Below are 27428 nucleotides of genomic sequence, written 5' to 3' on the forward strand. Positions count from 1 at the left end.
AACGCGCTTTTCGGGGGGTTTTATTTTGAAAGGAGTAATATGGGAGGGCGGGTGTGCGCTCTTGGCACGTCCAAACAGTTGCGCTGTCACACACATCTGGAGAGCGGGTTCGTCATGAATTTGAAACAAACTGGCTCCTTTGGCAGCACGCGGAACAACTCACAAAGGTAGTGGTCAGATTTGTCATCGCCAGGATCCACTTTCCTCCTCTCATATGTCTGCGTTCCGCTCAGCGCGAGGTGACGTTGGAACTCGAGCCGTCGTCGTTGGACAGCTCTAACAGCTGGATGAGGGCTGGAAACATCTGTAGCGGCTGTTCCGGAGTGCATAAAATGAAGCAATAGTTGAAAGGCTGTGCTGCTTGTCCTGGATGGGTCATCTCAGTAATGAAGCAAAGCAATTTGCATCACAAGCTGCTCTCCAGTGGGACATTTCAGGAAGTCTTTCTCTCTCTAAAAACAGTTTAAATTGAGCAGGAATACCGAAGTGGATCAGACGGGAATGAATCAGATTCAGAATTCCTCTGAGGAGTTGAGCTCTCTTCCACCGAGACCGCCGGCAGCTTCCCCAAAGAGACGGTTTGTCCGGCTGGGGAGGAAGACCAGTAATGTCTGTCAGCAGTGAGTATGAACGAAACACAAATACGTTCGGAGAGAGTTATAATGACTGCAAGCCAATGCACACGTTTTTATTTTTGCATTTTGAAAGTTTTTTTGAATGTGCTTCAGAAAACCAAACTCACACAATACCTCTGTAATTGTTTATATTCTTTAAATAAACTAACAGAACTGAAAGTAGGTCTCATTTTAAAACTATATGTTCCACATGGCTTTTTGTCCCAGACTCTCACCAGTGCCATTAATATTATTAATCAGAAATAGTTTTTACACCAAGTGGTGGCAAAACTGCAGAGAACCTTTGAACCCACAGTTATAAGAAGCTTACAGGCTTGGTCAGAGGCAAACAACACTTCATTATTTCATTAATGTCCTGAGAGAACTCAGGGAGGCATGGTTAAGGAGAATGGAGTGCACTGTGTTGGGGACAGACATGTATGTATATGCTGCACTGTAGCATGGTGATATAGGAGCTCCTTCTAATATATTAGAATACTTAAGACATAAATTTGTCTGCATTGATCTTTGACCAACCTATTAAGATACCCTTTCAGCTCTTTCCTTCTTTTAATAACTCAGCTCCCTCATTAATTTCTCCTCATATCTCTCCATCCTCCTCTAATGTGACAGCTTTATATTACTTGACTTTATCCCTCCGTCCTTCTTTCTCATTTGTCAGATCAGCTCCATCCAGTGGCCATTCATCCACCTGCGTGTCAGCCGAGGGCGTGGTCATCAGAAATGCAAGCAAGGGCCGCATCGGTCGCCATACCAACAGCCTCTCAGGTGTCTTCCTACGCGGCCCCGCCTCCAGCTACGTTTCCATGCCACTGACCACAGTTCTTAAGTCATCACTGTCAATCCAACCCAGGAAGGAAAGCAGTACGTCACACAGACTTGTTTGAGATTATGTTGTATGAAGATTTTTAATATTTTATAAATCACTTACTTTGAATGAGCCACTGGTTTCACACAGTTTACTGGTCACAGGGAGGAGTCTGTGGAAACAGTTAAATGTTTTCTTTTGTGTGGCTCTGAGGTCAGTGATAAAGTGGAATATAATTACCCTGATGATGTCATCAGAGTTTTCTCAGTTTAGGCTTTGAGGCTACATATTTATAAAAAAAAAAAAAAAAGCATTTGAAAGACATGGGCTTTTAACTGGCAGGTAGGGTCTACCAAAAATATACTAATGGTGGCATCATGGTAAACAGAGGATGCAGCATTTTTGTAAACTCGAACCATTCCAGCCTATAAAAGCTAAAATATCTCTGCTTCTGTTTTTTCCATTTTTACCACTTAAAACAATTTATCAAAACTTTATGTGAATGCAGCACTTAACTGCTTTAATTTGGCCGAACAAATAACACTGCGACAATTTTCTGCATCTATAGCATTTACTCTGAGGTGTTATCTGTACCATTGATTCATTCTGTGCAGTAACTGTAGTTTGACTACATTTTCCTTTCATCCTGGGAAACTGACAAGACAAAATATATACACAAATGCCAATATCATAGGTATTAATATATACTATCTGTATTAAAGTCGACGTAGATTCTAGGTCTAAAAAAATGAGGCCGATGCGGAAGTGCCTTAAGCTGCAGTACCACCAAGTGCCTCCAGGGGTTGCCTCCATAAAGCCTCCGTCTCAGACTCCCATTCAACTTCTCTCATGAAATATGAAGTCAATAAATTTTGTCCGCTAGTCATTTTGGTGTTGTTAGCTAAAGTCCCTCCTTCTTATTCGTTTTGTGGCCGCCCATCTGAAAATAATCCCAACATTAATTAGAAAATAGGCTTTAAAAAGTGGTGTTTTTTGGGGTTTGTCTGTTTGATTGACAGGTCTGTGGTGCAGTCAGGTTTCCGCTATCGTTAGGCGGGACGTAGTATCGTCAGGTTTCCAATCAGATCGAGTCAGATCCACCGCCTGCTCCCCCCCAGCTTGTCCAAATATGGTCACTTCTGAACTCCGAACTAGCAAGATGGCAACCGCCAAAATCACATTTTAAGGCCTCATAAACCAATGGGTGACGTCATTGTTGCTTGCCGCGTGGCCATTATAAATTATCAAATTGCTTGATTTTTTTTTTATGTGGTTTTGAAAGGCACTTCTGAACAGAAATCTAGAAACCAGTTTAAATTACCTCGGTCGGAGAATTTCTTGTATTATTTCCGGTCAGTAAAATCGCCCACTGCAAAACTAATGCTTAGTGATGGAGGTCTTGTGTCAGTACTAATGAACCACAGCTGAGGCCGAGCATTGAAACTCTTTTCCTTGTCTGGTCTTGGTCCACAGTGATCTCTGCAGATGCTCTGATAGCCGAGGACCCCTCTGAGCTGTCCAATCAGATAACTGCCCCGGGAATCCTGAAGATCTTTGGAAATGAAATCTGTGAAGGGGCTCACTACAAGAGCGTCCTGGCCACCACACACTCCAGTGCAAAAGAGCTGGTCAAGGAGGCCGTGGAACGGTGAGACCATGTGTTATCCGGTGCCTGGGTGCGTCTGTGTGCCATATGTTTCTGCTTTGTATGTGCGTCCTTGTGTGTCTACGGGGTGAGTTATGTCCATCCGCATGCTTCCTGGGCTGCAGTTTGACTCTGTGCTACATCATTTGTATATCAAAGCAGTCACAACTGTTTTTTATGCCTGAAGCTTTGGCGGTTGATGAAAGGTCAACACGTTCATGTTGTTGTGCATCGAAGATTTCAGATGAACAGAATCAAATTGAGCCATTGTCCCTTTTATTATTGTAATTGCAGTACAGTGCACACAGTATGTGTGTGTGTGCCAAAGAGTTTATTTAGTACTTGTGAACAGGTCCAGAACAAACCACAGACTTATGTGAAAGACAGCCAGTGTCGGCGTGGCCTCTCCAGAGAGTCAGGCTCTGTCAGTCTCTGCTTATGTTTCAGCCAAAAACATAATGGAATGATTAATGCAAGTGGTATTCAGCTTGTAGAGGAAAGACTAAATCATTTTTCTTCCCTCAGTGAAAAATTTATACTGTAGTAGTGACATTTAGCTGTGTCATCATTACTACAACGGTTTAACATTGAGCACATAACAACATTAGGACTCTTGATAAGTTCATTTCTGGGCTGCAAGTTAAAAGGAATATCCATTAAATTTAGCTTTGATTGGTTAAAAGAAACACATAAAATCAGGGTTTCTTTCTTCTGGAACATCAGTGTTAAAGCTGATCAGTATCTTTATATTCATAGTGGGTCATATCACTACGTGTAATGTGATGAGTGTTGCACAGATTGAGGAACCCGTGCAGACTCATCACCTGACTCTGAAGCTGCTCTTAAAGCATTTTAGCCTCTTGAAGCTCATTGTTTTAGTTTTATGACCTGCAGCTTTTCGGTTTCAGTTCACTCCACACAACCCTACTATTATTAAAAACCCTCTGTACACCACGTACCTGACACCAAACAGAAGACAGACAAAGATAGAAATGAATTGGTGAACATAGCGTAGCACTTAGCATGTATAAAGACAGGTATGTCCCTGGTGGAGCTGGTGAAAACCTAAAACAGACCTAAAAGGAGATTGAATGTTTGATTTACATTTATTAGGCAGACAGAAAAAAAGCAAACTCCAAGTGAATGCTGATGTTGCTCTGAGTCTGCTGGATGGGAACTGTTTGCTAACAAGTACCAGGGGCAATTAGAAAGTTCAGAGACTGCTCCTGTTGTGCATGAACAGAGTGCAGGGGGAAACTTTAACCTTTGTGAGTAAGTATTTCAAGTTACAGTGCTTTATCCAAATCAGAATTACACAGGTTTTGGAAAGCAGTGGTTCCGGTGTATTCATGATTTTACCATGAACTTGAAGAGAGCGTGCATATCAAATTGAGTGTGAAACTCTGGAAATCAGCAACAAAGACACTTTAAATGCTTCAGAAAGACTTTGGCTGCAATGAGCCAGGGGGAAATGTTTGGAGTGGCTCGCCAAGACCAAAGTAGGCGAGTCAGAGTAGGTGAAACCAGGTGGGTTTTCTTTGACATTTGTGCACTGTGAATTCATCCCCCAGGATCCGACTGTCAACGTCGAGTTCTACTGTGACGTCCTGAGGAGTCTGAGGGAAAATATTCGCTGCAAACAACCTGAGCTGTGGCGCCTTGGCACTTTGGTTTTCCAACATGAAAACCTTTCTCAGCCACAACAACACAATTGTAGCTCCCCACAACCCTTACTCAAAAGATTTGGCTCCTTCAGCGACTTCTTTATATTTCCCAAAAATTTGACATAAACTTTGATGTGCGCTCCCTGCTCAAGTTTCAGGTCCATGGGGAAATGGCAAATGTGCACATGCCACTGCTCACAAAAGCTAATGTAACTCAGGTGCTGATTTTGATTAAGTGATGTAAATTGAATTAGTCATTCATGAAGGTTATAGCTTACCCCCGCTCCGTCTACATTATGGTGCTGCGCTCCGTGGTGTGTTTAGCTTGTTATGCTACCTTGAAGTGAACAAAACAATAGACAAATACATGTTTAAAGTCTTTCTGTGTTACCTGAGAATATTTGCCAACATTAGCTAATATCATTAGTTTCTGAATTGAACTTCCAATAATTGAATAATGTCAATGGGAATAACCTTTATGCTAACTGTGACCCAGGTATGGCCAGAGCAAGGAGGAGGCCAAGTACTACGTTCTCTGCGACACCATTGGCTCTGTCGCCAATCATCAGTGGAGGACAGAAGGGTTCAGAGTGGTGGGCGACCACGAGAAGCCCCTCCTCCTGCAGTCGCTATGGAAACCCAGAGAGGGTTTGGCAAGACGGTTCGAAATCCAGAAGAGAAGCTTAGTAGAGGAGAAGACGTCCAAAGAGAAGGACACCATCACTGCTGGTACGCTGCAGCCTCGGGGCCTTTATAAGGAGCGATACCACATCCTGAATCGGGGTGTTTGCTTGTCTTTACCATTAAATGAAGAACTGTCAGTATTAAATCCAGTTTTAGGGTTCTCAGTAAAAATGTGGTTTGTTGGCACGTTGTTTTTCCAGTGAGAATCAGCCAAGCCACACAGACCAAACTATATTTTAATAGGTCTAGTATTCCTTTTTCTCCTTTCTTTCAATTTCTGTTACAAATTTGGATGTGTATTTCACTCTCACTGCTGTTAAATGTTCTTTAAAACTTTACATTTATTGAATGTTGCAGACACAGTTGGTGATTCAATTAAACAGTCCTCCAGTGACACCCTTTGTTTAATACTTTACTGTAAGCAGTAAAAAGCTCGAAAGGCTCTGCAGTGCTAATGATCAGATTCACTTATATCTATAAAGCACGATGTGACACAAAAATACCCAGAACTTTCCACAGAGGCTTGACACAAACACTACATGGTGCTGTACAGGCGCGGGGTGGACCGATTTCTGTCATTTCTACAATCATTTCTATACTGGAATCCCGGCTGTGGTTGACACAGCTGTGGTCGTGGTGTAAAAGTGCGTCCTGTTATGTGTTTTGGTTTATGAATGGCGCAGCTTGTGATAGTCTTCTATCAGTGTCAGCTTGTGGATGCCTGCTGTGAGGTTTTGTAATTTCCATGAGCTCCCTCTTTCTTTCCGCTGAGGTCTGCTTCCTGTATGGGGCTTCTCCGTGTTGACTTTGGCGTCAACACGGCATGTGCAAATGACACAACACAAACAGGTGTTGCTCTATCACCACCTTCCATTAGCCCCGAGCTTCATGTATTTACGTAGCAGCTCGTTTATTTTCCAACACCAGCCCTCTTATCTGTTATTCATCTCTGTGTTAGGAATCAATGCCCAGGCGCGTAAGCTGCAGAAGAGCCGCTCCAGAGTGACCTCCAGCCTCATACAGAAAACTTGGGGTCGGAGCCAGAAACTGTGGAGGAGCAAAAGCGAGATGGACCTGGTAGATACGGAGACCCAGCAGGACACGGATCACGATGCGTGTGTCAAGGACGGAGGCGAGGGCGTCAGTCACGCTTCGGCGGTGCAACCCAAAACAAACCCAGAACAAAATCACATTCACAGCCTCGCGGCTCTCTCCAAGGGGGACGGCGGGTCTCGGGCCAAAACAGAGCCCCTCTGTCCGGCGAGGCCCAGGGGCGAGCGGGAAGGAGAGGAGTCGGAGAGGGGGGAGACGGAGAGCAGCGACGATAACAGCACACAGTACTCCATTCACCCTCCTCACGACTGTCCGTACCTGCTGCTGCTGCAGGGCTGGAGCCTCGCACAGGTATCTCATCCTAACACACACTCTGCTACTGATCCTGAAAGAGTGTCAAGCTTTGACTTTCTCTGCATGTTGGAGTGTGACGCTGCAGCGAGAGACGTATGGTGTATGTGATGAGTTTGGTAGCAGAGGGCGGTGTTTTTTTGGCCTGAAGTGCAGCCATTTAAACATGCCCATCACTGACTCACTGAGGGAATGACTTCCTGTATCCATTTCAAATTAAAAGAAGTCTAGTGCTCATCATACATGATTCAATCAAATACTACCTTTTGACCTTAGTCAAACCTGAGTAAAACCTAAAAACAAAATAGCATATGTTGCCAATGTTGCCGCCACTGGCAAATAGCGGGAACCAAGCGTTACTTACAAAGCCAAAGAGCTCATCATTTAATATCATTGTGGAATTATGCTCCATTGATATACATTATAAAGTGTATATTACTGATGCATCAAACCGTCAGCACAATTTTAGCTTGTGAGCCTAATTGGAACATCTTCAAAACCAAATTTTCTGGGTAATCAAAACTATCACATGCTTCAAAAATGGAGTTCGAGTATTTCCCAGTAAAACGTACTGGAGTAGAAATGTAAAGTAAAGTTCTTTAAATAAAGTACAAGTACTTCAGAACTATATGATCATCTGACTCTGCAGTCACCCTCAGGGAGAGAGCGTTGTAGCATCTTTCAGCTCATGGTTTTGGTTTCACGGCTGTCAAACTGACTATTCAGCATATGCAGGGCTCAGCTGCTGCTCCTCCAGCAAGGCGCCCCAATTTATTTGTTCTAAGTATGATGCAACCCACAACAGTAACCAAATGGTTCTTACAAAGCCAAAGAGCACACAATTTCCTGGACTTCCTAGTCATTTGTGGGACATTTAACCAAAAAAGTCCTATTTACGACACAACTACTTCATCAACTGTGTGTCGTATTTCCACACTGGATACTGATTGTCGGTGCTCGGTAAGTTTTAGTATCTGTGCCCTGCACTTAGCAAAATTCACGCTCCAGCAAAACCCAGCCAACAATCGCCTTACACATAAAATGTGAACCTCAAAGCCTTTTCCTTCATAATGTTAAAAGTCAAATCACTTGGAATATATGAAAGTACAGTTTTAGCTAAGTGGCCAAAGTACGTTCATTTAAAAAGAACACATGCTTTTCTCTTTTTTACTCTCATGCTCAGGACAATCTAGGGCGACTTTGTGATCGAAGAACCACAAGGTTTATTTTAATGACTTTTATGGGGTTTTTGTTTTTTAAATGAGGTGTAAACATTAACAAGCCTGTTGGATCAATTCATGCTCCACCAGCTAACTGGCTCGCTTCAGCAGTTAAAATCGACAGTTGTCATTTCACTGGCCGTCGACGACGAAGCTTGGTCCTTTTAATCTTTGTCAAAAATGAAGGACTCGTTGTGTCGTTCGGTTTGTTATCTGTATGAACTGCAAATGTGCCGCGTGATAATGGACAGCTGAACACCAACTTTCCTAACCGAACCTCCTCACCAGCCTCCTCACAGCTTTGTGTGCATGCAGGCTGCTTTTGGTTTCTTTACATGTTCCCATGTGCAATGCATTACATTCAAAAGTGAATTTAATGTAAAGCGTATGCCCTTAGGTTATAGTTAAACACAAAGACAAAGCAGCATGTTTTCTGCGTGTAAAGCGAGAAACTGAGGAGAGAACCATTGGGCGAAAGGTCGGGGAGCTGATCAGGAAACAGAAAAAGACAACCCTGGCACTGCTTCCTGACTGATTACCAGTGTTTCTTTAACGGTGGATAACTGGCACACACACACAGATGGTAATTCTCACATACTGCGGTGATTTTGACTGTGCGTCACAGCTGTTTTCCAAAAAAGCCTATGTAAGAATATAATCATCTCCCCCACCGACAAACACTATTGCAAACAAGGTTTAGTTTTGACCTAATTTAATTTGTCCGGTTGGAAAACGCAGACATCACAAGGGGAACGTCAAACACAATAATCCCAGCACATTGTGCTTGCCACTTACTGGGTTTAATAAAACATTGTTTGTCTAATCAGGCTTGGATCAGGACTGTAATTCAAATACCTCCACATGATCAGACTGCTAAGCTTTTACTGAGGCTTTGGTACATAGCTGAAGGTGGAAATAAAAAAATGTCAGTGCTAAATTAAATGTCACTCTTGCTTTTTGTCAGCAATTAACATTGACTCATTTGTTATCTATCTATATATGTAACATATATAGGTTTAGTTTAGTATATATATATATACATATATATATATATATAAAACATCTATATATATAAAACATATATATGTATATATATATACAGTATATAAATATATATATATACGTAAAAAAATGCAATATTTCTCAGTAAAGTTTAGCAGAGCAGTCACCCATATAAAATACAAATAACTCAAAACTGCACTTAAAACTGCATTAATACATTTTTTTTGCAGAACCAGTGTGTCAAATGATGTGTTAACAAGAGGATGTCACCCATAGTGACAACCGGCCAAGAACTATTGCCCGACTCTGCAGACAACCTTAACTACAGCGCATTTTAGCATCTTTTAGCTCCTTGTTTTGGTTTCACGGCCAGCAACTTAACTGCTTTAATTCACTCTCGCCACCATCTTTTCCACACACGGCGGAAAGCTCTTATAAGCAGCAAAAAAAATCCCAGGGCTCGACCTGTTCGGCATAAATTCCTTTATGACAAAGTTAGCAATTAGCTTTTGAAAATAGTTGAGCATTCAGCAGCTAAAAAGAAAGATGTTTTAAAGTGGTGCAGACTAAAAGAGAGCTAAAAGGAAAATGACAATTAGATAATCAAGTGACAAGAAACACAACAAGTATTTACAACAACGACAAGAGCTCCGACAGAAAAGATGTTAGATTACTGGATGCAATGAGTTTGAGACGACATCAAAGTAACGTGTTTATTCCTCCATTCAGGACTTTGTCATCTACCTACTTGCGGGCCCAAACATCATTATCGGTCAGCGAGGTGATGAAGAAGGGCCAAAGGCTGACATCCTTCTCTTTGCCACCGATATCCGTCCGAGACACTGCTACCTGCATCGCCGCAGCGTGGGCGGCCCCACCACGCTGCGCCCCGGTCAGGACGCCGTGGTCACGAGGAACGGCCAAGCGCTGAGAACTGAGACGCAACTTCGCCCCGGTGATGTTATCGGGTTCGGACAGCACTACCTGTTTCTTTTCAAAGATCCTCCAGCTTTGGTGCACAAGGTAAGGCTGCTCCAAAGATGACAGACAGGTCAGTTTGCCTTCAACCAAAATGTAAATGCTTCTTGGTTTTTTTTCATTTCTTTCTTTGAATTGAAGGAAGTGAACGGTGCTGCTGTGGAGTCCAGTTTTCCTGCTGCTCCCTGGACGCTGCGTCACTCCACTTCAAACCACACTGGAGAAACGATCCTTTGCAGCACCTGCATTTCAACCTGCGAGCAGCGCCGGAGCAGAGGCCTTCCGTTTCTGAAATCACCCGACGGCCACAGCCTGACTCTCGACTATCAGGCCGAGGACGAGGACCGCGTCGTCAAGGAGATCCTTGCGATGGGAAGCAGCAGCGGCAGCAGCGCCGATGACCAACCACCGCTGACCGTTTCCTTTCTGTTGTGTCTGTGTGTTCAGTATTCATCAGCGCGTCTTCATACCTCGGACCTGCGCAGGCTCCTGCTGCTTATAGCGAGTGGAGTTCAGAGCGCCATGTGGGTGAGTGATGGCAAAAGATATATGAGGAGTTCTGCCAGTCTTGTCGTAGACTGTACCGCTGCACGTTCTGCACCAAGTGGGCAAAAAATGGGAAACCGTGTCGAGAATACTGATTATGTGGCAAGAGGTTTTAAAGCCAAGCTCATATCGGACGATTCTTTACGTCACATCGCATGTTGTCGATTCGGCCGGCAGTCTTTTCAGTTTGAACAGAGAGAAATGAACAATTATTGTTATTATTATTATAGCATTACAACCAGCTTTTATATTACTGTAAGAAAATAAGTTTTGGCATTTTAATGCGTTTTTCTTCAATTTGACTTTTGATTGCTTCATCAGAACAACTTACAGATGTAAATTGTTCTGATGAAGCACACCCCACCCCGCCCACTCACACACACACACACACACACACACACACACACACACACACAACCAGAGCCATGGTTGAGTTTTATCCGCTCCGAGACTCTTGTTTGTTGTCTCTTTGTCCGTCGTGATTCAACATTACAACATAGAGCCAATGAAGACCGATGATGAAGTCCAGATCTTTTTTTTATAGCATAAACAGAGGGGAAGACATCCATAATTTGTTTCAGAATGGTTTCAGTAAGGTCGTCAGCATTTTGCAGAAATATGTCGGAACGTTTTGGATCTGTAGCCGACTAGTTTTCCTCGTCTTTGCTGGGCTTTCGACTGCTGGTGAAACACTGTTAGCAAAGGGTTTCACAGACCTTTTAGTTCCTTGACATTACTCCCAATTTTTTTTTTTTCAAAAAGGCTTTTATTCCTGGCAGACAATCAGAGGAGGTTCTAAAACGTCTAAGTACATTTAGAAAATAGCATCAGGTTTTGCAAATTGCTATTTGCCAATATGTCTGTAGCTTTTACAGACTGTCTCCAAGAATCAAAACACACAAAGCAACACGCAGGGATCCTCTTGGCTCTAATGAATACAGCATGAGTGGGTGAAGGTGGTTGACTTTCATACTGGAGACTGTCGTTTGGTCGTTTCACAGAAATGCTTCAAACATTCATCTTTTTATGATGTTTTTCTTTCCCTAATTGAGTATTTTAGTTCCATGGCTGCAAGTTTATTTGCTATAATCACAATCTTGAAAAAATTACTTTTCAAAATGTTGGCGTGAATATGAAAAAATGATTTCGCTGAAAGGAATCTGGGTTTTTTCAGAGTTGTTAATTTTCCAAGTTGCTCCTGTGATGATAGAGCTGGTCTGTGGTTATGTCGTCTAGAAAGGTCTCATTTTGAAATTGAATTTCAAGGCATTTAATAATTTATGAATGCAAATGAATTATCAATTTTCCAAGATTGAAATGTCACACCGCAAACCAGAGGAATATATCAGAGCAGATAGGGTAACTGGTGGGTTAATTCAGGGTAATAACACACACACACACACACACACACACATGGAGAGCAGACAGGTGGCCGGTAGATCCCACCATGTTCATTTAAAACGTTACTTTACTAAGACACTAATTACTTGTAACGTAAAGATGGATCTGATTTTAGTTGTTACCATGACCCTATTTCAATGCACTCACTCACAGAATGTTTTATCTCCTCATGCAGGGCCACACGGAGGAGCTCGCCGCAGGTCAGCCTGAAGTGTAAGCACACCTTACTGGTTTGTTTTTTTTCCAGCCACCAATTACTTTAAACAATTCACAGAGAACACCGCAGATCTTTAATCCTCTGTTGCCGTCTCAGTGGCGAAGACACGAACGCAAAGGACCATCAGGCTCTCAGCCTGCATGAGGTGATCTCAGGACTGCGCCCCCTGGTGGTGTGGATGTCCAACAGTCTGGAGCTGCTGCAGTTCCTTCAGTACCAGCTGCCTCTGATTCTGGAGTGGAGAACTCGAACGGAGCAGAGGCAGGAGGAGGAAGAGGAGGAGGAGGATGAGGAGGATGAGGAGGATGAGGAGAGGGAAGATGACGCGAGCCCGGAAGTGCAGAACTTGGGTTAGTCAGGTTCCACAGTCATCATGTGAACATGATAATAACTAGCTATTGATATTAATATAAGGGTAACACTTCACTTAAGGGTGAATTAATTATTAAATTCATGCATGAATGACTTCAGCATTACTTCATGTATTAATACCTCATGAAATCATCACGAAGTAACATGAGTTCAAAGTCTTTCATTCATCATCTCATGCATTAACAACACATTTAAAAAAAAGCATTAGTAAGGTGAGTGCATCATTTGAACAAGTGTATTAATGGATAGCCTCTTGAGATGAAGCATCTCATTTTTGAGGGGATCCAAAATGATTATAATTTATTAATATGATCAATTATTGGCAAAAATTAACATAGCATCACTTACTCATGAGCGAAGTGGTGACTCATTTGATCTTAAAACTGTTTTAAACATGCCAAAACAATTAATGTAAGAATACATGTTTTTCACTTATTATTTATGTCTTGAGTTATTATGTTTGTGTGTTATTTATAGTAACCAGCAGGTAAATGGACAGAGACGAAAACTGGCCCAAAGTCTTTTGCAAAGAATTCACCATGATCATGCTTAATAAATCATAATCATTGATGATGTACTCACCTTATTTAATGCTTTAATTAATGATTTGTTTGTGGATGAGATGATCAATGAAAGACTTTGAACTCATGTTACTTCCTGATGATTTCATGAGGTATTAATACATGAAGTAATGCATTAATTCACGATAATTAATCTACCATTTACTTTAAAGTGTTTCCAATTAAAGGTGATATTTGTGTTAATCGTTTTCCTTATCACCTTAAATCATTTGAACTACATGGATTTGCCTTTCCTTTTTTTGCTAAAATTATTACCTGAGTTAAGCTACGGTTGCAGATGGAAAATCTTAAACACGCAAAGTAGCAGATTGAAAGTTAAAAGCAAAATGCTCAGCTATTTCTTAAAAAGCATTTATTGAGCTGTTTTTTCCACACAGGGCTGGACCGAACCTGCACGTAAAATCCCACATTTGGAGTTGGATTTGTAGATTTGTTCTGATTCATATTGTGTTGGCAGGAAAACAGGAGAAAATGTAACTTCACAGATATTTATGCATTCATGAATATGGCTTTCAGCGCTGTTGGAGCTGCGTCTGTCATGTGTCCGTACGGCCAGTGAGGAGACAACGGCCGTCCTGGAGGAGGTCATCATGCTTTCCTTCCAGCAGTGTGTCTACTACATTACCAAGGTAACACACTTGTGCGATTGCATGTTAGTTAACCAACAAGAGTCATTAGTCAAGGCAATAACACAATGTCACAGCTAAACGTGTAATGACTTGCTGTCTTGCATGGGAAGCTGAGCATCTACGTTACCTTAACCGAGCGGGAGCATTTTGGCCGGCTGAGAAGAGGCTTGACTATCAGCTCCATCTGGTCCGCTGACTGATGTTCAGCTTAAGAAAGGAAAATAATCAGAGACGGGCTGAGAATAAAGAGCCCAGTTAGCCACTCTGACAGCTTTCTAATAGTCCGAGCTGCTCCACTCCCAGACCACACTGGGGGCTTTGTGACACGGGAGAGACGCAGGACACCAAGGGGTCTTTGTGTGGATGTGTGTGTGTCGGGGGAGGATGAATGGCATTCATACTGCCACGTAATATTGGAACTTCTTATATATTTTTAGCTGGTTAGTTGAGAGAAGAGATCGAGCACACAAACGAAGCAGTGTTGCTTTTTAAAACACAAAAAACACATTAAAGGCTGCGCAAGGCAAAATGTTAAAGCTGCACTCATCAATATTTTTTAATTAACAGTGACAAGAGAGTTGTTGCTTCTGGTAATGAATCCATAGTAAATTGTCTCTGCAGTTCCTCTCAGCACTCCGGGGTTGGTTGTTTTAGTGTCTTTCAGCTTGTCGTTTTGGTTTTCAGATCCTGCAACTTCACTGTTTGGATTTACTCTTACTGCTCATCAACCTTGTTTCCAGTGTATGTTGGGTAGTTGTTTTCAGTAAAAAAAAAAAAAAAAAAAAAAAAGCTCTAATAAACACACTGTTTTCTATCTGCCCTGCACCATTACATTACACTTCGTTTAGCTGACACTTTTATCCAAAGCGATTTACAATAAGTGCATTTCAACCATGAGGGTACAAAACCCAGAACAACAAGAAAACTAGCAACAAGCTAGTAAACAATGATGGCACAGTTGATGCTCCCAAGGAGTTCATCAAAAACCAAACCGCTGGACAGAAGAGTGAATATTAGAGTTTTATGGGGCATCCAGAAACATGACTCCAAAATCCGTTCTTTTCCAATGTCTGTTTTATGTGTAAATAGGAAACTGGTTGCCCACGTGTTAGCGATAATAACTGATGTTTGAATATTGTTTCTACAGGTTGTTTCAATGCCCCCAAGTGGCCATTATTTAAATTGATACAGCTTTCATTTAATTCCAGTCCGGGTAGATGACGCCAAATCATGGAGAAAAGAAGCAGAGGCATCATATTGTGACATATTTTGCAGAACATATAATGAAGAAAGTAAAACACTAGTAGTTTTCACATGATTACACAAATAATTGCATGCAATAAGTTCTACTTTTGAGATTACTTTTTTTTGCTTTAGTGAATTTGTTCTCACTCAAATTCTTTTTTTTTTCTTTGATATTTATGACACAAATCTAATTCCATACACTTCCACTGATTATTCTGGGATGAGTCCAAGAAGCATGCAGTTTAATGACACCACATGATATTTGGGTAATTGCTTCCTCCAAACTCATCATGTTATGAATATTTCGTTAGTTAGCCAGGCTGGGTGTTTCTCCATGCTCATTGTTCTAGTTTACTAATGAGTACACAAACATGAGAGTTATATAAATCTTCTCATCTAATTCTCGGCAGGCTCTGAATAAGTGTATTTTCATAAGTATCAAACCCTCCTATCACTGAAAGTAAGTCAGCACTTTTTCATACTGTATACGTTTGTATTGAGTTATTCTTGTGTTTTATTTCCAGAGGGCTCCTTGGAAATTAAGAAAACAGTATTTCATTGTAGCCACATCCAGTTGTGTGCATTTTCACTGAAGCACCACACCCATGGAAGTGTGCCCAGGAAAGTTTCAGACAAATTTCCAGTTGAGCTGTGTGGGTGTGGGTCAAAACACCATCCAAAAAATACTAATGAGGCCTTTTCATACAATGACAGAATATTTCTTTCAACATTTCTTTCTCCTCAATCGGGAGCTGAGCTACAGACAACATCTGATAGCTGAGGTGTTCACTCAGCTGCTCCTCTTCCACTGACCTCTGACTGGGTTGCTTTAAGTCAGCAACGTCCATGTCAAGTATTGAACCACATCAGTGATAGTATTAGCACAGTGCTGGTCTGACTGCTTTTAGCAGCAGCCAAGTCGAGGTCTCACATGTCCTGCCAGTTGGAATCCAGATGGATTTTGTGCCTGAAGCGCCAGGTTTTAGCCTCTTCCATATTAGTTTCCCATACAGGAAGGAAGTGATATGACATTGGATCTCGAGAGGAAACTATAGGAGTTCCTCACTAGTTGCTGTGCAGCAAGTTTGAGACAGTATATTTCTTTTGCTTGGTTGCTGGAGGATGTGGTTATTTAACTACCTGCTTTCAGATAGCAGTGATTCATCTCAGCAAGTCTGTCTGATCCAACCAATAACGAACCAAATAACTTCCAGATGTGATTTGTCAGTGAATCCATAAATAATCCATAAAAATAATGTTCATTTGTTCATTCATTGACAGAATATAATGCAAATTTGATGTTTTTGTCTGAGTACATCGACACTGATCTGCTTAGATGTTGTTGTTTTTTAACTCCTCACTTCACGGTAGTTCTGCACTTCCCGCATTCAACAACTGAACTTTGTGAAAAGTGTGGATGAATTGGAAATCTCTGAAAATTATAGACGAGAAAAATACGTTTCCAGAAAACAATATGTCTAATCAGACACAAAGTTTCTGGGTTAATGGGATGTATTGATTATTTGGTAAAATAATTGAAAATTTGTAGACTTGTAGATGTAATGCAGTGGTGGAATTCAGAATCTTTACTTCAGTAAAACAAAAGTAATATCACTGTTACACGGAAACTCCTTCCTTCAAAAATGTATCTATAGTAAGTAATTTCTTCTTAATGTGGTGTAACATAAGAATAAAGCCCACGAGTGTTGTATTATCATGCATTATATTATTAGTGTGTCAATGAAAATGGCCCACATCTTCTCATCTTATCATGCGCTGAAATTTCACAGCAAAACTCTTCCTCGCAGGTTTCAGAAAACTCATACAAAAAATACATCCAACCATACGTCTCGATCAAGGATAGTGTGCAATGACTTTTGGGACATTTCATCCTCCCGTGTTTACTAAAATTGCAGCGATTTTTTTTTTTTTTCCCCAATTGAAATGAATGGGAAATGGTCAAGATGAGTGAAAAAGCCAACTTACTTTGGAGCCCTGCAGCGCCGGTGTACTTTACACCATTAAAACACCATTACAAGTTTAAACAGGTCACAATATGTTGCATATTTTACCGGTTCAGGTGGCGTTTTGATATCTGTTACAGTTCTGACAAAATCACTGGGCGATGTCACACGTGATGTCAACGATTCAAACTCTTGACCCCTGAAATATAGTGAAAAAAAATCTTTGTTAATCGTGTTTTGTCCCATAGTTTCCATCTACAATTTATACATAAAACTGTGTCTGACATTCAGTGCGACTCACTGTAATATGACTTATGGTATTAGCAAAAATCCCCTCTGAGTGCTCCCACCAACTCTCCAATCGGCTTTCATTACATCTAAGCTCTGAAATTTTTAGGTGAGAATCAGAAACGTGTGGTGTCTCTCTAGCCTGCGACCGAGCCTTTATAATATGCAGAAGGAACATGAAATTGAATATAGGCATTATTTATTGACGACAAGTTTCTGCCAGAGACGGTGACCGGATTTTTTTCAACTTTGCACTTTGCCTCGTCAGCCTCTGTATGACTCCAACCGTCTGTGTCTCCTCTCTGTGTCCCCGCATGAACGTGAAGGCTCACTGCCCCCACTGAGGGGCATCGTCATAGCAACCAGGCACGTCACTGACTTTCAGCTGCCAGTCAAGATGAGAGATGGAGGCGGTGGCGCGCTGACAAGATAACATTTAGAAAAATTGGCAAGACAGCTGGTTTTGACAATAATTTCCTCTAAACAATAACATTATGAAACTGTATTTAATTTTTGGGGATTGATTGTTCAGATTGTTAATTTTCTGCAAAATACAATACATTTTAATGAAATGTAATTTCACGTCAAATCATAAAATAAACGGTCCAAATTAAATTTTTGGCACTTCATAAGGAAGAATTTGAGCACCATGCCTGAAAGCATTGTTAAGTAACGTTTTACTGTCCAACGCTGGCTGTGATGAAAAACGTTGGTTGGTGACAGAAAGAGGAGGGAGACGGAGTCGTTTTCCTTTTTCTTGGGCGTTTTTTTTTTTTCAGATTCTTTCTTCTGGACTGGTCGGTTAATCCAGGCGTCTCGGCTCATCCATCATGACTGTCACTTCACAGAAAGCTCGGATCCGTGAGGAATGTGGTGAATTCAGTCTACGGAATTAAACTCAACTAAGGCCCCCTGATTTACTTCAGCAGCTCTCCTGTTCCTTCACTCACAGAGTTTGGTTGACATTATGATTTTTGGCAGCGCTTTATATAACGTCTGATCCAGGATGCAGCAGGGGTTTTAAAGTTTAACAAAGACTGAGCTTCGGTTTGTATTTTCCTTTTAGTTTCCATTCACTGAGACAGACAGCGACACTGTAATGCTTCCATCTTCACAGCAGACTAACATCAAGTGGTAACAGTTTCTCAAATCTGTGTTTATTTGGGGATATGTCATGCTCGTCTACGTGATGTTAGTTATTGTTGCTGGATGGAAAACAAAAGGCGCCACAGCTCTTCCAGTCGAGGAAACGTCGTGATGGATGAAGGCCCACTTTAACGGGCTTGTGGGCAGACTGCGTGTTTACTTGTCCATCAAAATGAACGCACAAGTAAGCTGACGACATGCTTTATTGTTTGACTGCAGGCTAATACGTGCCACGGATCCATGTGGCAATCCCAGAATGCAGCGCTGCAGAGATAATGAATCGTCTCTGGCTCGGCTCTGCTTCGTGACATTTTCCAACCAGCAAAACACTCATGACATTATTCGGTTTATGTTTTCGGACATTTCCATTGTCCCGCGTGTGATGGGAGCCGTTATGTTCCTCCCATTCGTGTGAGCTCGTTCGGGCTGCGGGGGCCTTACACTAAATGTAAAATGATCTTCTCAGAGTGGATTCCTTCAGAAGTCTTCACTCAGCAGTCCTCGCTGCAGCACCATGCCAAGACCACATGAGCCATATTCAGCTTTTTAGGAATGTGGATGGACGTCTGGCGCTGGCGTCGGATGCTTGGTGGGTGTAAGAGATTGAAGGGGAAGGGGGATGTCTGTGTACAATTAGGCCCGAACAAAGCTGTCGTTGTCAGGGCTCTGAAGAACGGCAAAGACTTTGGGCTGAAAGGGAGGAAATGTTAGAAACTGTCTTCCTGTTTCAAACTAATCTTATATCATCAATGTTGTAGTTTTGAGAGACAGACATGCAGACATGTACGGGTGGTCTGAAATCAGGGTTGGAGGGTTACATGTTTTAGTTTATCCCACTGATCAGAACATCCACCACTTTTCCAACCTCAAATCGACCCACAGGAATTGTCAACAATCTCCAGCAGTGAGTCACTCTGAGCTGCACATTTGCTTTTATGTCTCACCAGGTCCTCTTCCCAATCCTGCCAGGACTGCTGGACTGCAACCCGTTCAGGGAGAGCCTGGACCCGCGGGCGTCCGGCGAGAGCGCTCGGGTCCTGGGTGGCGGCGGACTGCAGGTCCCCGCAGGGATCCAGCAGGTGGTGGAGGTTCTGAGCGAGAGCTGGACGCTGCTGTCGGACTGCCAGGTCCACCCAGAGATTTCCTCTCAGCTCATCGGCTACCTGTTCTACTTCACCAACGCGTCGCTCTTCAACTCCCTCATGGAGAGAGGTAACAGCATCCGAGCCGGCGTGCAGCGCGTTCACAGTGCCCACTAGGGGCGTTACGTTGTCTGTATCATCCTGAACCGTTCTGTTCACGATGTTCCAAAAAACCTCCGGCTCCATAGACTCCCATTCAAATTCAAAGTCAAATTTTTTTCCACAAGTTATCATGTTAGTGAAGTTAGTTGAAGTCCCTTCCTCTTATTAGTTTTCTGGATGTCCATCTGAAAATAATCTCATCATTGATTAGATATTAGCCCTCAAAAAGCCGTGTTTTTGGGGATGTGTCTGTTTGATTGACAGGCGTGTGGAGCAGTTAGCTTTCCACTATTGGTGGTAGCTGCGATACCACCAAGTGTCACTAGAGGTTGGCTCAAAAATGCCTCCAGCTCCGTAGACTCCCATTCAACAAGTCTCAGAAGATTCTCAGTCAATAACATTTCTCCACGAGTTATCTTGGTTTTACAAGACAAACTCGCTGCTTCTTAATAGTTTTCTGTCCATCTGGAAATAATTCCGGCATTAATCATAAATAAGCGTCAAAAAGCTGTGTTTTCGTGGGCGTGTCTGTTTGATTGACAGGCCTGTGGTGCACTCAGGTTACGGCTATCGGTGGGCGGGACGTAGTTTCGCCGGGTTTCCAATCAGATCAGTCAGATCCAGCGCTCGCTCCCCCCCAGCTCGTCCAAATGTGGTCATTACTGGCTCTAAACTGCTCCGAACTACCAAGATGGTGCCGGCAAAATTCACAACGCGAGGCTTCATAACGGCCGTTCACAAATCAATAGGTGACGTCACTGCTGGTTGCCGCTTGGTTCTAATCAGCCTTCCTGCCTGCGACCTGAGCTCAGTGACCTCACCAATGACTGCAACCTAAACCAGAGTATCTAAACCTGGATGCACTTTGATGTGTAACTTTTGTACAACAAACAGGTATCCAGCTATCTTGTGTTTTGACTCAGGTCCCATTTTAACTGGATTATGTCACCATGGTAACCTGTGCTGCACGATTAACTCACTCCACAGCAGGTTCACTTCAGAGGACCTAAACAAAACCTGTCAACTGCCCCGACCTTTGACGACAGACAATAGATTAAAGTGACAAGTAATAAACAACAAAATATATTTTAAGAGGTCAGTAGAATAATTTATGTCTCAAACCTTCCATGTGTTTAAACACAGCATTTTAACAAACTGAAGCCACAACACTAAATTCATCATGAATTAATTACAGCTGCATTTTGGCTTCAAGTTTTTTTTTAATTCGGGACAGCTTTAAGACTTTTATTCCATCACTGCTGCTCAGAGTAACGTGATCTGACTGTGACAAAGACTTTTATCAGAAGAAACAATTAACTTTTAATTAGGTCACATAATTAGCGTTTTTTATCTTTTATCTTTATTTTATCTTTTCTTCTCCTCTTTTTCACTATCTCAACTTCATTCAAACATTCATGTTTGTTTAGCATTAAACGAAAACAAGAAAACAAGTTAGAGGACGTAATGTGTTTCTCTAAATCTTCTATACAAATTTGCCTTAACAGTAATGTTGTTCACCTCATCACATCAACAGATTGATAATATTATGTGATAACTATCTGTGGAGGTTCTGCCATTAGGACAGAAACTTCAACTTCTTCAGTTAGTTTCTTACCAGAACACGTGTGGATTAAGCGTGGTGTGTTTTGGCTCTTTCCTGAGTGCTCCAGACCTCAGCTCTCAAACCCACTGTCATGTTTAACTGGGACAGCTGTGCTCCCTAGTGGCCGTCCAGAGATTTGGCAGTTTCTGCAGAATCTGTCCATTGTAATACCTCCGAAGTGTGAGGCGGGCTATAAAACCAATAAAATCTGGATTAAATGTGCTGCAGATTAGAGGATACAGCAGGTCTTCTTTTTCTTGTTGACTAAAACTCACTCAGCTCAAAGAACGTTTGTTTTTCATGAGGGGAACTCAGACAGGGAGAAATTTAGTTCAAAATTAGACTGAAAGATGTTATTTGTCTATTCTCCATTTATATATAATAATGTGTTCAGTCATGTGCAGAGTGGCATTTGAATTAAACAGAGGAAAAAAGTAAAATTAACAACACATTTTTCTTTTTCTTTTTTTCCCTTTTCCTTCCCTCTGTTGGAGGTTTTTCTCCCTTAAAGAGGAGGTTTTTTTCTCTCCTAGCTTATGTGGGAATTGTTGAATTGTTGGGTTTCTCTGTATAATATTGTAAAGTATTGCTGTGAAGACTTTAATGTGTTAAGTGCCATGAAATAACCTGTGTTGTGATTTGGCGTTATATAAATAAAATTGAATTGAATTGAATTAAAATGAACAACAATGGAAAAGACATCAAATAAAGCATAAAGTATGTGTTAAAAAATGATAATGTAATGTTAATATTAATATATCCGCATGTATATATTAGCCCACTGTGTACTTGAGCAGTTTCATTTTTCAGGATATGAAAACTTTTATAGGAATATGTCATGGGGAATTAATTTACATTTGGTGTTTTAACTGCAGCAGGATGTTGTGCAGATGTGGTGTTGAGTCATTTTTGTGGCAGCAGTGAAAGCAGGAAGAAGATACATTTTGTCTTTTAAATCTGCATCTTGATTGTTGTTTTTCTGTGGTGTTTGTCAAAATTATGAATTACGGACACATGTCTCATGCCTCTAATGTCCACACAGACAGAGAAGCTCCTGAATAACGTTGCTGTTGTGTTGGCCGACAACAGTAAAATGATGGTGTTGAACAAATCGCTCGATCCAAAGATGTCTTTCTCCCGATGTGTTCACAGGCGCAGAGCCAGGTTTCTACCAGTGGTCCAGAGGCGTGCGAATGCGGGCCAATCTGGACTTGCTCCTGGACTGGGCCTGTGTAGCTGGACTGGGAGAACTGGCCTTGGAGCACACACACACTCTCTCGTCGGCTATCAATCTGCTCGCTACGCCTAGAAAGAATTTACTGCAGGTAGAACACCCCCCCCCCCCACACACACCCACACACACCCCCCCACACACACACACCCCCCCTCACACACACACACTCCCCCCCCCCCCCCCCCCACACACACACACACCCCACACACACACACACACACACACACACACACACACACACACACACACACACACACACATTCTACAGTGTGGAACTATAATTCATCACCAGACACATAACACACAGAGGACTGAATGATGTGAATTTTGCAGAGTGGACAAAAAAATTAAACATTAAACTTGTCTTGGTTGTCATTTGTAGTCCATCAAACATGGGCATTTATTTTGAAATGCAATCCAATACACCAGAACAGCTATTCACCTTGAACAAATATATAGTTTTCTGACAGTCTCAGAAAAAAAAGTGTTACTTAAACAAATGTTTTTTGGACTCCATTATTGTGTGCAGCAGCTGGTGTAACAGTGTTCAACCCCCCCCAAACACTCCCTGTAAGTCTTGTGGGATGTCATCAAAATGTGACCCAATATCGTTGCCTAATTTTCTTATGTAACCCCCGTGTGTGTGCGCAGACATCTTGGGTGTCCCTGCGCTCTGACTACCCTGCCCTGAGTCCCGCCCAGCTGAACCACCTGCTGGGTCTCGACCGCCCAGCGTCTTCCTGCAGACACAAGTTGGCTCCGTCAGAACAGGACCAAGCAGCAGCGCACAGAACTGGTGGGTGGACAACATACTACCAACATGATCAGCTGTGAGATTTTCAGAAACAAATTTTATCTTTAACTTTTTTTTTCATCTTACAATATGTCGTTTCCCTCCTCAGATGATATCCTGGAGAGCTTTGACACCCACCATCCACTGCTGCTGCCCGATGGGGGCTACCAGCTCCAGCTGAGGAGGCCGGTAACAGATCCGGGCCTGAAGGAACAGCTGAACAAGCTCAGAGATTTCATCTCCACCCTTTCTGACGCCCAGTTAAATGTCACAGCTGCTGGGGAGCAGCAGGTAGAAACGATGCCATTTATGCTTCTTAATTTTTACATGATATTTGAAATAAGTGCAATATGTAAATAATACTGAAAAATGATGAAGTCTTGAAGCAGACAAATAAAGTTTGTGACTCGCAAGTGAACAAAGAGGAGCATTTAGCTGGCAGGTATCTCCCTCTGGAGTAGGTGAAAACCAAAACATTCGCCCGGTGGACAGAAACACGATTTTACATGCATGTTGTGTCATATCAGTTGTTTGCCAACATGTTGGCTGCATCTATTTAATAAATAGATTTTATGTCATTGTTGCGTTCACAGTTGAAACATTGCCCTCAAGCGATGAAACATCGATCAATGCAGATTTAACTGTTAAAAAAAGTGGCATGGTCCACTCGCATGCTTTGAGTTTGGTATTTCTGCCATCTGTCTTGGAGCCAAAAGTGAACATATTTGGTCAAACTGGAGAGGAGCAAGAATCTGACTCTGATTTACGGACACTACGCTCGCCCACCTATAGCAACCTGACTTCACCACAGTCAATCAAACACACATGCTAACAAATATACCGCTTTTTGAGGCGTATATCTAATTAACGATTGAATTATTTTCACAATAGAATTACCGCCATAATGACTTGTGGAAATTTTTCATTGACGTTGTATTTCATGAGAGAAGTAGAATGGACCCAGAGCCTTTTTCAGGCCGACCCTACTGGCCCTCAGTTGTATTGCACTTGAAGGGACTTCCTAACTGGCCTCCCTTTTCAGAACCAAATGTTATGTCCACTTTTATTTACAGTCTCTGGTGCAAGCACCTCTAAACCTCGCAAATAATTAATGCTAAGCTAACGGCTTGTTGACTCTGGCAAAGTATAGACATGAGAATGGTTTCAAACCCATGTGAAATGTCAGATGTATTTTTTTTTTATTTTTTAATGTATTCTTTTTCTGATACTGTTTGTTCTCCAGGGTGGTACCGTCCAGATGGACACTGAGACGGATATCCTTCCAAACGCCACTCTGGAAACCTTGGACACTTCACCGCTTGATGAAACCTCATCTCAGACCACCGTCCAAAACAGTTTATCCTCGTCACCTTCCTCTGTCACCTTACCCCCCTCACCCCCATCGCCCCCCTCTCTGCTCCTCACCCACTACCTGGACGAGTTGAGCTCCTGCGCTGCCCACATTTTGTCCCAAAAGTTACGAAATCTGGAGCTGCAGGTCAGAGAGACTGATAGCAGCGAGTTGAGGAGGTCGGCTCTGGACCCGTCCTGTCTCCTCACCCCGCCCAACACCCCCCTCATGACCGAGCTGGGTGACCTGGTGGGGGCAAACCAGGGTAAATGGATGAAGGCGGGCAGTGAGAGTCTTTCCTGGTTCTCTGCTGAGGAGACACACAATGAAGGTACACAAAAAAACATTTCCAGTCACGGTTTTTAATCTGCGTCATGAACAAATGAAAGTGAACATGTTCTTTGTTTTCTCTGCAGGTGGATTAGTGTTTGAATGTCTGGCTGCACTGAAGTCAGACCATATGAAAACAGGTTGCAGCAGTATGAACAAACTTGTGGAGCTAAAAGAGGAGGAGAGCGAGGAGGCAGAAGACGATTATGACGACAGTCATGATGAGGTTTTCAGCTTGGAGCTGGAGCGAGGGGAGAGAGGACTCGGTCTCGCTCTGGTTGACACGAGGGTGAGTGAAAGAGATCCGTGAAGATTCACTTTACAGCTGCTGTGAATGTTGTGTTTGCTGAACATGCGTGAATGATGAAATCCAAACACACACTTCCCGCCACACCTGCCAACACGGAGGTCTCAAAAATTTGGGGGTTTCCTGTCAACAGTTTCACAGACGTCTCTTCTATAATGGGGGTTCGCGACAATCAACTTACACCGATTTTTGCTCTGACGTCATGCAGTTCCAAAAGGGACCAATTTTGAAAGGACATTTTTTTTTGTGTTTCTCTGACATTTCACCACCAGCTGAAAAACTCGATATTTTGAATTGTTGTTCCAGGACATGCAAACGAAGGTGAAGGGCATCTTCATCCGTGCAGTGGTCCCAGACTCCCCCGCAGCCCAGTGTAAGAAGCTGGTACCAGGAGACCAGATCCTGGCTGTTAACGGAGTCAGTCTGCTTGAACTGGACTACCACAGGTAAGAAATCTGTAATACCGAATATTTTCAACTCCGATTTTTTTATGATTAGCTTTATTTACATCTGCTCTATCTGTTTGCCTCTGTCAGCGGAAGGGAACTGATCCAGTCATCAGGCGCCAGACCGAGGCTACTCGTGGCCAGATCTGAGTGGATGGCCAAGGCTGTACAGGCTGAATGCTGACGCTATATTCCTTACGAGACTATTAATACACCATCAGCACTTGGAAATGACTTTGAGAGTTTATTGAACATTGAAGTTCAGGATATGGAGAACATTTTAAGGACAAAAGTTCCAAGTTTCATTTATTAATCAACATCAGCACCTGAGTTATAGATGTTTTTGTGACCAGTGGTTTCGGGCACGATTCAATCATGGACTGAGCGCAGAGCGTAAATCACATTTTGTAGCAAACTTGGAAACTCTGCAACAGAGACTCTTGAAATGTTTCAGAAAGCCTACAGCGATGAAGCTTATCAGCCAGGCAAGGTGCACCAGGTCAAGGAGTTCAACCAGGCGGGTTTTCTTTGAAAGGTTGTGCACTGTGAATTCCTCTCCCAGGGTCAGACTGACAAAATTCAGTTCCACTGTGACGTTTTGAGGCGTCTGAGGGAAAATATTTGGTGCAAACGGCCTGAACTGTTGGAAAATGGCACTTGACACTTGACAATGGCACTTGACATCATGCCTGCTCATTCAAAATGCACAACGTCCACGCTCACGGTGTTGTGCTTCATGCGGTGCAATAATAGCGGTCTCAGAGGTTTTTGATTGCACCTCATACAGAGGACAATGTGCAACATTTGAACAATTCTACCAAGGTGACGTTTTTCCCAACAAAGCCTCTGCTTCTACCAACACAATTAAATGGTCCACCAGAGGAGAAAAAATACTTCAGTGAAGAAACCTAAGAACAACCTGCATGGAAGTCTCCCCTCATCGCAAAATTGGTTTGGTGTTGCAATTGCCTTTGCTATTCTTTTTTTTTTTCTTTTTTTCTTGTATTCATCAACTGGATATGTGATGGTTGTTCCATGTTAAACCATAAAAACGAACTTTTTGCCTCTTCCTTTGTCATGGTTTGTTTTTAATGTCTGCAGTCTTAGCTGAAGTCTCTATTTCAGTTTGGGTTTTGGGTTTCCTGTTTTATTTTGAAGTCTTGTCATTCCTGTGCCTGCCCTTGTTTGTCTCCACCTTTCTCTTCCCAGGAAGCCCACGCCTCACCCTTCACCTGTTTCTACTTCACCATGTCCTCGCACACCTCCTGATCTCTTTGCCTTGTTGTCAGTGCATCCTTTTCTTTTTCCGCGTTTGTGGATCCTCATGTAAAGATAGCTCTCCGTAGGTCTGTACTATGAAGCAGGTTCAACATACCCAGGATATCTTAGTTATCTGGCTTAACAGAACCCAACAGACAAGATCGCGCTAAGCCTTCACACGAAGCTGATTACCAATTTGTTAAATCTAACCAGGGTTTCCCAAGCTCAGATAAAGATTTACGGACAAAAGAACGAACAAGTGAACTTTTTTTTTTAGGTGTTTGGTTTGATGATAAATTAACATGGAATGATTATATTCAGAAGATAGTTATCAAATGTAAAAAGTTTAACAGGGTCAGAATGAGGCGCCAGCAGATTTGCATTTAAAAATATTTATAGAGCTCTGATTAAATCAGTCCTTCATTATGGTT

General features: G+C 42.3%; 1 protein-coding gene across 1 annotated transcript; it reads left to right on the forward strand.

The window, feature by feature from the left end:
- On the forward strand, positions 1 to 26807 carry radil2b (Ras association and DIL domains 2b). The gene is made up of 18 exons (XM_069156213.1): positions 1 to 620; positions 1297 to 1499; positions 2917 to 3091; positions 5249 to 5481; positions 6395 to 6840; positions 9792 to 10085; positions 10182 to 10568; positions 12163 to 12200; positions 12301 to 12554; positions 13674 to 13786; positions 19377 to 19641; positions 22429 to 22601; positions 23162 to 23306; positions 23413 to 23594; positions 24547 to 24985; positions 25071 to 25273; positions 25598 to 25737; positions 25828 to 26807. The coding sequence occupies exons 1-18, from the start codon at positions 502 to 504 to the stop codon at positions 25919 to 25921; spliced, it is 3903 nt and encodes a 1300-aa protein (XP_069012314.1). The 5' UTR covers positions 1 to 501; the 3' UTR covers positions 25922 to 26807.
- Positions 26808 to 27428: the final 621 nt, after the last annotated feature.

This window comes from Embiotoca jacksoni, unplaced genomic scaffold (genome assembly GCF_022577435.1).
Source record: "Embiotoca jacksoni isolate LCO1_2020_lvr unplaced genomic scaffold, fEmbJac1.0.p SCAF_20, whole genome shotgun sequence".
In the NCBI taxonomy this organism is placed as follows: Eukaryota; Metazoa; Chordata; class Actinopteri; family Embiotocidae; genus Embiotoca; species Embiotoca jacksoni.

Bases quoted from the DNA above. Each gene is read 5' to 3' on its own strand.
- radil2b (XM_069156213.1), top strand. From the start codon at position 502: ATGAATCAGATTCAGAATTCCTCTGAGGAGTTGAGCTCTCTTCCACCG. The intron at 5,482-6,394 runs GTACGCTGCAGC...TCTCTGTGTTAG, and splicing joins GAAGGACACCATCACTGCTG to GAATCAATGCCCAGGCGCGT. The intron at 25,274-25,597 runs GTGAGTGAAAGA...TTGTTGTTCCAG, and splicing joins TCGCTCTGGTTGACACGAGG to GACATGCAAACGAAGGTGAA.